Source organism: Ornithorhynchus anatinus, chromosome X1, assembly GCF_004115215.2.
Source record: "Ornithorhynchus anatinus isolate Pmale09 chromosome X1, mOrnAna1.pri.v4, whole genome shotgun sequence".
Lineage (NCBI taxonomy): Eukaryota > Metazoa > Chordata > Mammalia > Monotremata > Ornithorhynchidae > Ornithorhynchus > Ornithorhynchus anatinus.
The window spans coordinates 79459513-79469558 of record NC_041749.1 but is presented as its reverse complement, the minus strand read 5'-3'; the positions used below and the strand labels follow the sequence as shown (position 1 = coordinate 79469558).

The 10046-nt window shown below is 45.6% G+C and overlaps 1 protein-coding gene across 1 annotated transcript in view; it reads right to left on the bottom strand.

Moving 5' to 3' along the window:
• ACAD9 (acyl-CoA dehydrogenase family member 9) overlaps nt 1-9012 on the bottom strand; it is a 50284-nt gene extending 41272 nt beyond the window's left edge. The window contains exons 1-3 of the mRNA XM_029050491.2: nt 8763-9012; nt 4975-5068; nt 2988-3089 (exon numbers count right to left, since the gene is read on the bottom strand). Of these exons, the coding sequence (XP_028906324.1) occupies nt 2988-3089; nt 4975-5068; nt 8763-8954 (388 nt within the window). The 5' untranslated portion in view covers nt 8955-9012. The remainder of the gene's footprint in view (nt 1-2987; nt 3090-4974; nt 5069-8762) is intronic.
• Between the last annotated feature and the right edge of the window lie 1034 nt (nt 9013-10046).

The following is a 10046-nucleotide window of genomic DNA, read 5'->3' as shown; positions in this document are numbered from 1 at the left end:
TTGCGTAATACTCACCTATTCTGCCAGATGTCGTAAACCTGAAAGAAGATGTCCATCACAACTCAGACAACTAAGTCGAAGACTTCCCGAACAGTGCATTGTATTAAAGGGAACTTCCTGATTCATAAAGACAGCAAACCAAACTCAAGAAGTGGTGGATGGTAGTGGATTCATTGTCTTCCAAAGCAAATAAAATAAGGGAAACTTGTCCTACAAAATTACGAGCACTACCCTGATCGTGGTTTGGTTAATGCCGCCATTATACACCCTAATTTTAGACTTCAATTCTTCAGATTCCGCTTTATATTCTCATTAAGGAACCTGAGGTACTCTGTAAAACAATAAAACGGTTTGAAGCCATGAACAGTTCAGGCGGTACAAACCCCCAATTCCAAACGACCGGAATACATAAAAGTTGGAGAGGCGGCATGAACGATTGCATACGTAGCCCAGGATCCGTAAGCCCCGCCCAATGTGACATCCATCTGCTATAGGGAAGACATTTCTCTTCCTGCCCCTTCTTCCCCTACCTTATCAGTAACTTGTCCATGCTGGGTTCCCCACTTTGGCAGGGGCTCAGGAGGGAGGTGTAACACATTAGAACAGTGCTCTGCACACAGGACGCATTCAATAAACTCCATCAATTGAATAGAAGGGACCGGGGGATGGGGAGATCTCTCCTCTCCTGCCCTGACATTGCTACCTTCAGAACTGGTACGGCCACTTCCCATTCATTAACTGCTTTCGGTGGGGATAGTCTTTGCTGTCTTATCACAGCTTTCGGCTCTGTAAATTGGAAAATGCCCCTGGACTAAAACGATGCCTGATCTCCAAGACGAAGAAAACTGCAGCAATTTAGCTGCATGGAGCTGATGGAGAACAGGTAGTGGGAATGTGACTGGGCCACACTCTGCCTTTTGGGGCAATGAGATGGGGCCAAGACTTGGGTATTTGGCCATACGGGACCCAACCAGGCCCCCTAACACTTTCCTGCCTCCTTCCTGCTGGAAATGGCGGTGACAGGGAACAGCTTGGGAAGGACCTGGGTTCTAATTCTGACTTCGCCCACTTGCCTGCTGGGTGACCTTGAGCAAGTCATTTCACTTCTCTTTGCCTCAGTTACTTCGTCTGTAAAATGGGGATCAAGACTGTGAGCCCCAGTGTTTAGTACAGTGCCTGGCACATAGTAAGCACTTAAATACCACTAAAAAAAATTCAAACTGTAATACTGTTTACCACTCACACTGTAAGCTCCTTGAGGTTAAGGACTGCGACTTTCACTTCTACTAGAGAAGCAGTGTGGCCTAGTGGAAAGACCAGACCACAGGCCTGGGAGTCAGAGGACCTGGGTTCAAATTCTGGCTCTGTCTGCGGGGTGACCTGACAAAGTCACTTAACTTCCCTGTGCCTCAGTTACCTCATCTGTAAAATGGGGTGGGAAAGGGAAAGGGTGGGAGTAGGAAGTGATGCACAGAGTGCTGTTTACTCACCTATAAGGGTTCAGTCACCGATCTGGTGCCGAGTCAGAAACGATAAACTAGCAAAAAAAATTTAAGTCTTTGGGGAAATATATCCCACACTGTGATGGTTCACAACACACCCAAATTTGCGAGGAATGTATTATACATATAGCCCGGGGGGCTCCTGCAGTTACAAACCGCCAACCCCCTTCAAGGCATTTTACTTGAATATCAGTCGTTTTACGTTTGATGCTTTCCATTTAACTTTTTCAACGAGCTATTTCTTCCAGGGTCAAATGTTACTCACTGATAGTAAGTTGAGCGCTCTGGGAGAAGCACTAACTTTTCTAGACAATCAGGTGTCCCTTTAGTGCACTGCAGTGCACATGCATTGAAGGCAGGCACTAAACAGTCCCCCAAGTGACCACAAAGGACTAACGCTTCTCCAAAAGTACCCAATTTACTATCACCAAGTAAATTCGGGCACTGGCAGAATTGAGCTCTCTGTATAGACGTGAGGCCTTTCAAACGGATGTGTTCCATTTGCTTCCTGTTCTAGTCTACTTCTTCCTTCTGCTTTCATGATCTTTAAAGAATTCTTCAGGTCTCCCACCATTAGACTGTAAACTCCTCGAAGACAGACACATGCTACCTTGTTAATGTTCTGCTCTCTCAAAGACTTAATGCAGTGCTTCACAATCGGGGGCACTCATACTATCCACTGATTGACTGACCGCCTTAAGGTTTTATAAATGTGATTTCTCCCCAAAATGACACCCAAAATTCAGGTAAACTGTCATTCTGGGACTAAGGATTAATCATCTCACCACCACTTTTTTTAAACATGAAAATCCATCAGATGTGATAAAATGAAACAATCAATGCTTCTGTATTCAGAGCACTGTACTAAGCGCTTGGGAGAGTGTAAAGGAGTTGGCAAATACAACCCCTGCCCACGAGGGGCTCGTAGTCTAAAATGCAAGACAGACAGAATAAATTAGATAAATACCTTTAGACTCTATCTCCCCTAAGTGTTGTGGGGATGGCGTGAGTATTAAAGTGCTCACCGTGCAAAGCCGACAGTGAGGGAAGAGTTGATTAGAGAGGATCTCTTAGAGAAGAGGTAATTTTAGGAGGGTTTTAAAGGTGGGGAAAGTGGTGGTCTGGCAGAAATGAAGGGGGAGGAAGTTCCAGGCCCAAAGGAGGAGAAGGGCAAGGCAGGACAGAAGAGATCAAAGTATAGAGAGTAGGTTGGTGTTAGAGGAGCAGAGTGTGCTGAAAGGGTTGATAGTAGATCAGAAAGGTAAGGTAGGAGGGGGAAAGCTAATCGAGTGCCTTGACAATGTTTTCTATTCTTTATAAATATTCTCAGCACACTCCATTTCTTTGGTTTCATAGAGGGAGGTGCTATTAGAATTTGGTTGCTCATTTGTCAGTATGAAAAAAGACCTCTTGGAATTTAGGTCCCTGATCAGAGCTCAAGGGAGATCCTAGAGAGTGGTCTGATTTTTGACCATTTTTACTCACCATATTCTTCTGGAATCTGCATGCCAAAAAGTCCTAGAGCTTTCAGTTTGCTTAAAGTTTCTTCAGGGATTTTAGCATCCCGGTCGATTTTAGTAGAGTTCACTGAAAAGTGGAAAATATTCAAATTTTATAATAGTCATAAATAATAATAGTATTTAAGCACTTACTGTGCACCAAACACTACAATAATAATAATAATAATGGTATTTGTTAAGGGCTTACTATATGCCAAGCACTGTTCTAAGCACTGTACTAGGTGCTGGGGTAGATACAAGATAATCAGGTCCCGTTTGGGGCTCAGAGTCCAAGTAGGAGAACAGGTATTCAATTCCCATTCTACAGAAAAGGAAATTGAGGAACAGAGAAGTGGCTTGCCCAAGGTCATACAGCAGGCAAGCAGTGGAGCTGGGATTAGAACTCAGGTCCTCTGACTCCCAGGCCCATGCTCTTTCCCTTTGGCTGCTTCGGTAGATATTTACTTTTGCCCATTCATCAATCTAAACAGCACTAAAGACTGTGCAGTGTAGAGAACTAGCAAAACCTTCACATCCAATTCCAGAATACTGAGATAAACCAAGGTGTTTTACATGTAAATTTTGTGCAAACCTCTCTTAAGAAGCATCTTACAATACCTTGGATAAAGGGAGTCAGAAATATCAATCATGGAATTTGCACTTCCCTTTCACCGCTGTTACGTTTTCCATTTTTTCCCCTAGCCCCGTTCTTCATTCAGTGCAAAGTGCATAGCTCTAGGAATTGTGAGACCTGGGGCCTAATCCCAGCTGCCTAAGTAGGGGAATGACTGCTGGGATGGACCATGCCATCAGTGGTGACGGTCACTGTGTTTCGCAAGGAGGACAGGCCCGGGAGAAATCCTAAAAAATAGCTGGCTAACATGGGCAACGGAGACGGCCGTGTCTATCGAGGCAGTTGCCTGCTGGGTTATGATGTCCAATACTCGTATTTGGGACCCAGATTCCGTTTTAACTGAACTGCGGTCTGAGGATTCCTACCAAGCTAAATACCACTTAGCAGACCACTGATATCCTACACGTCTCTTTTCCTAAACATATAGCCACACACTCAATGGCACCCAGAGAAGACACTGGAAAAACTACAAACTGAAAGCATGTGTTCTAAGTACAGCATTGCCCACAGCTGCAAGGGAGAGCATAGTGATCACAGAAATAGTACTGTGGCATAAATTTCTTTTGGGGGCAAGTAATATCTGGCAAACTGCTTGAGAATTGGGACTCATTCCTCCCAGTGATTCAGATGCCTAGCTCAATACTGAAGTTGGGTACTGCCAAATTTGGAAGGGATTCTAAATCAGGGTCGTCCAATTGTTCGATGACCTGAGCTTTTAGGCAGAGGAAACATTTTTCACCATCTGTTCAAGCTTCTGTTCTTCCTCTCCATGCCACTGAGCTTGTCGCTAAGGGAGTATTTTTGCATGAGGTGGAGTTGAGATAGGGGCAAGGAAGTACAACCTTAGGGTCCCAGAGACAGTTTCTAAAAATAGCACTAGAGCAACTGACTCAATATTAGGAGCCAGCAGGAGTCCAGGTCAACCTAGACCAGGAGTCCCAAGGTTCTCTGGACAAATTAGCACTAAGATCATTTATGGATCGTTCTCTTAAATGTAAATGATTTCCACCTTTTTCTCCATCCTTTCACTGTTCACTTACCACTTGGGACCTTGGCCACAGCTAACACTATTGCAAGAGCTCACTCGCTCATTAAAGCACTTGCTGAAAGGATGGCCAGTTCTCTATTTCCCTAAATTAAACTCCATTAAATATAGTTGATCAAACTGAGTCTCATCAAAGTCACCATCTGGGGACTGCCAGACATGAAATCCTGTCTTGGTGACTTTGTGTCATGCAGTTTTACCTTTCTAGTTTTTTCAAATCCAACTGATATACCAGCAATTAAACATTTTGATTCAAGCCCCAAATTCTTTCTCAAATAGGAAAGGAAAACCCACCTTCTTCATTGAAGAATTTTTCTATTGGCCCTAAAAACTGTTTGATTTCATTCAATTCCTCTTGGCTAACTTCCGGATATGGGAAAACTTCCTTCTAAAAATGAAAATATTTTAATAAAATTACAATTTTAGACAGGTATTTCACAGAAATGTCTAAGAACTCATTATTTCAGACTTTATATGTTCGCTTATGAAGAAATGAAGATTACTTTTGTCAATTCAGAGGTCCTTTGGTTTCAGAGAAGGCATAGTTAAAATTTAGAGTTTAGCCATATAATAATTATGGTATTTGTTAAGCACTTGCCATGTGCCACGCACTGTATTAAGCACTGGGATGGATACAGGCAAATCGGGTTGGACGCGGTCTCTATCCCACATGGCACTCAGTCTCAATCCCCATTTTACAAAAGAGGTAAATGAGGCAGAAAAGTGAAGTGATTTGCCCAAGGTCAAGCAGCAGCCAAGTGGGGAAGTCAGGATTAGAACCTATGCCCTTCTGACTCACAGTTCCATGCTCTGTCCACTATGCCATGCTGCTTCCAGACACCATATGTGCACGTGTTTTTGAAAAGACCCATGAGTGAACAACCATCCTTTCCACGCTGTGCTAATAAGGACTGCTCCCTGCTGAGCTGTTGGATTTGTTTCCCGCAGCATTTGGTGCTGTCTCCAATTCTGCTTCATGGTATCACCATCCACTGTGGAAGGGCGAAGTCAAATGGGAGTGTGAACCCGGGCACTCCCCTGATCTTGGAGTCACCATTCCTCCTTTATGTTGCAGGCCTGGTCTCCTTACCTGATTAATCTCAATCAGATTCTCTCTTTTGTGACAGGGTTAGGACAAAGGGACAGTAAAAGGTCTTCTACACTTTTAGAACATTGGGTTAAGATAGTTATGATTGTGGCTCTTGTAACTGCTGGACTCTGAACAACAATCAATGGTTTTTGAGTGCTTAGTCTTTGCAGAGCACTGTACTAACCATTTAGGAGTGTACAATACAAAAGAGTACGTATACGCACTACGTAGTCTTAGTGAAGTGATAGGGGTGGAAACCAGAGAGTAGAGGGTCAAGAAGGGAACTGGATGATTTGGGCATTCACGTGCTTACTGTGAGTTAAGCACTGTTCTAAGTATTGGAGTAAACGTTAATCAGGTTGGACACGATCCATGTCCCACATCAGGAGGAGAGGAAGTGGCGACAGTGGGTGTATACAACCCTTCTAGATGGGAATAGGGGAAAGGCGACGGGACAGTAGCTGGAAGATACAGTAGGTTCCAGAGAAAGGTTTCATTTTTTATTTTAGTATAGGGGAGGCATGAGCAGTTTGAAGGCAGAGAGGGAAGGAACCATCAGAAGTGAGTGGCTGAAGATGGTGATCAAGGATGGAAGAAGAGCAGGCGCAAGTGTAATTAGGAAGTGATGGGGCTGATTTTGAAAGCAGTCTGATCTCCTCTTTCCTGAGGCCCTGTTATTGCTTCCCACAATCCCTAATGCTCTACCTGCCCTAACATGCTCCCAGAAAAGAGGGGTGAGACTGAAGTAGAGGGTTTGGAAGGAAGGCACAGAATTACCACTGGCCCACTAACTGCATTCCAGTTTTAGGGTATTCTTGACTTTTTCAACTTCAATCATATTCCCCTCAGCCTTATAAGAGCATAAAAAAATCCCACTATTGGGTCAAACCAGTGGTCCAAAAAGGGCAGAGTACTGCTTCCATCAGTAGGAACAGGACACTTGGAAGAACTGTGTGACGCCTGCTCTCCTTGACATCCACTGGGACGTTTAGGGACATACAATGAACGCAGCTAAACCCTGGTGGAACCTGATTAGACAGGTGCATCCTACAGGCCAGGAAATACTGTACCTTGATTTCAGATATCCTACCTCCCCCACCCTATCAAGACTTGCTTGTTTTTCCAGTAGTGGCAGTGGATTATGTTGGGGTGTGGATGTCCCCTGAACCAACTTTCCTCTAACCAAGAGTATGAACTGTGAGACAGCTGGCCAGGAATAAAGAAAAGTCTGTGGCCGAGAAGCTTCGTGCACCCACCTCAGCAAAATAAAATTTCTTACATCTTGGGTGAGAGGCACACACAGCCCTTGAACAGAACATGGGGGTCTTTGCTATCAATCAACTGCATTTAATGAGCACTTACTATGTGCAAAGCACTATACTAAGTGCTTGGGAGAGTACAATATAGCAGAATTAGCAGACACGTTCCCTGCCCATAATGAGTTTACAGCCTGGAGGGGGAGATTAACTGCTACTAACAAGCAGTTTAGTTGCCATGCCCTAAAACAAGCACTCACTTTTTCACTGGTCATAGACCCTACTGGTAAAATCCACTTTATGCCTAATCTCCAGTTTATATTTGGATCTACCCTAACATTTATTTTTTAAAATTATAGTCAATCATCTTTAGACCAATTAAAAAAAGGAAATAGACGTTTTTCAAAGCGCCCACTGTGAAGGGGCTGATTTAGATAAAATAGGATAATCAGAGTCATGGATGCCACCCCCCAGGTCCTTTTTTCTATATAATGGGGACTAAAAACCAACTCTGATCCTTTCTTTCCACAGTCTGTTAAAAGAATTAATAATCTGTAGTGTGACCTTGGGCAAGTCATTTACCTCCTCTAGGACTCTGTTACCTCATCTGTAAAATGGGGATTAAGACTGTGAGCCTCATATAATAATTGCGGTATTTGTTAAGCATTATGTGCCGGGCACTGTAATAACTACGGTATTTGTTGAGCATTTACCATGTCCTAGGACTAAGCACTGGGGTGGATAAACGCAAATCGGGTTGGACACAGTCCCTAACCTCATTTTACAGATGAGGTAACCAAGGGACAGAGAAGTTAAATGACGTCCCCAGGGTCACAGGGGCAGACAAGTGGCGGAGCGGGATTAGAACCCATGACCTCCTGACTCTCAGGACTACGCTCTATCCACTATGCCATAAACGCTGGGGTGGATACAAGCAAATCGGGTTGGACACAGTCCTTGCCCCACGTAGGGCTCACAACCTCAATCCCCATTTTGCTGATAAAGTACCAAGGCCACACAGCAGCCAAGTGGCGGAGACGGGATTAGAACCCACGACCTTCTGACTCCCAGGCCCGTGCTCTAACCCACTACGCCATATGAACGGTGTTCAACCTTATTACCTTGTAGCTATACCAGCGCTAAGTGGAGTGTTAGGCTCACAGTAAGCGCTTAACAAATACCATTTTAAAAAAGGAGCCTCTAAATTCCTTGGGGAAGGGCAGGATCAAGGTTTTTTTCCCCTAACAAAATACACTTATTTGCCTACCTTTTTTTTTATATTAACGTCTCCCCCTCTAACCTATAAGCTCCTTGCGAGCGGGGAACCTGTCTGCCAACTCTCGTAGTGTGCTCTTCCAAGCGCTTAGTACACTGCTCTGCACCCACTAAGCGCTCAATAAACACCACCTACTGATATGCAACTTTAGATAGGGCAAATCTCTATCAGAAAGATGTCATTTTGTTAAATAAATCGGCCTAGTGTTTCCAACGCTTTTTCAAAAGGGGATGATAAGAAGGCGGCCAGTTGGGAACCAAACTCAGAGTGTGGCACCTGAGTCAGGAGGGCCATGGCGGTTGGTTGAGGGGGGGCGCGCGGAAAATTCCTCGAGCTTTCGTTGAGGGGGAAGTGGAGAAGTCGCCCCTTCCCCAGTAACGGACGAAGTGGAGGGCCTTTCCATGATCCCGGCCCCGGCCTTCCCGCGCCCTTCAGCCCTCGTCGGTGCCCCGGCCGTTACCTTCTCGATGTGGCCCAGAAACAACTCTTTGGCGAACGCGCGGCTCCGCGGGCTGCCGTGGAGTCGGCGGCTCTCCCCGGGCCCCATCCCGCCCGCCGCGGCTACCGCCCCTCGGCCGGTGAGGGCCGCCAAGATTCGGCGAGTCGCCATCGCCGCTCCCGCCGCCCGCAGGTAAAGCACGGCCGGACTCATGCTGACTGCCGACAACCCGGCGACGCCTCGGAGCTCGGACGTCGGAGCACCAAACGGAGACGCCACTCGATGACGTCAGAGGAGAGCGACTCCTCGCCCAACGGCTCGCGCTCAACGGCGGCAGCCTTGCCCACTTCCTCCCCGCGCGGGCCCGACGCCCATCTTATTTAATAATAATAATAATAATGTTGGTATTTGTTAAGCGCTTACTATGTGCCGAGCACTGTTCTAAGCGCTGGGGTAGACATAGGGGAATCAGGTTGTCCCACGTGGGGCTCACAGTCTTAATTCCCATTTTACAGATGAGGGAACTGAGGCACAGAGAAGTTAAGTGACTTGCCCACAGTCACACAGCCGACAAGTGGCAGAGCTGGGATTCGAACTCATGAGTCCTAACTCCAAAGCCCGTGCTCTTTCCACTGAGCCACGCTTCCCAGACCCGACCTCAGAGAGCGGGGTTCCCGAAGGCTGGCCTTTCGCACCCCAGCCCCGTAGCCCTTCTGGAAATATTCTTCTAGTAGTACGAATTGTAATGCAAGAGCTTATAGGCTATTGCTACTGTTTTTGTCCGTCTGTCTCCCCCGATTAGACTGTAAGCCCGTCAAAGAGCAGGGACTGTCCCTATCTGTTACCGATTTGTACATTCCAAGCGCTTAGTACAGTGCTCGGCACATAGTAAGCGCTCAATAAATACTATTGAATGAATGAATGAATAGGCCCGGAAACGTGGACCTGGGTTCTGACTCCAGCTCTGCCCACTTGTCTACTTGGGTGATTGGGGGCAAGCCACTTAATAATAATAACGATGATGGTATTTGTTAAGCGCTTACTATGTGCCCAGCACTGTTCTAAGCACTGGGGGTAGATGCAAGGTAATCAGTTTGGCCCACATGGGGCTCACAGTCTTAATCCTCATTTTACAGATGAGGTCACTGAGGCACAGAGAAGTCAAAGGATTTGCCCAAAGTCACACAGCTGCCAAGTGGCAGAAGGGAGATTGGAACCCGCCTCAAAGTCAAAATAGACATGAGTGCTATATAATTCTATATATAATTCTATTTATATTAATGATGTGTATATATATCTATAATT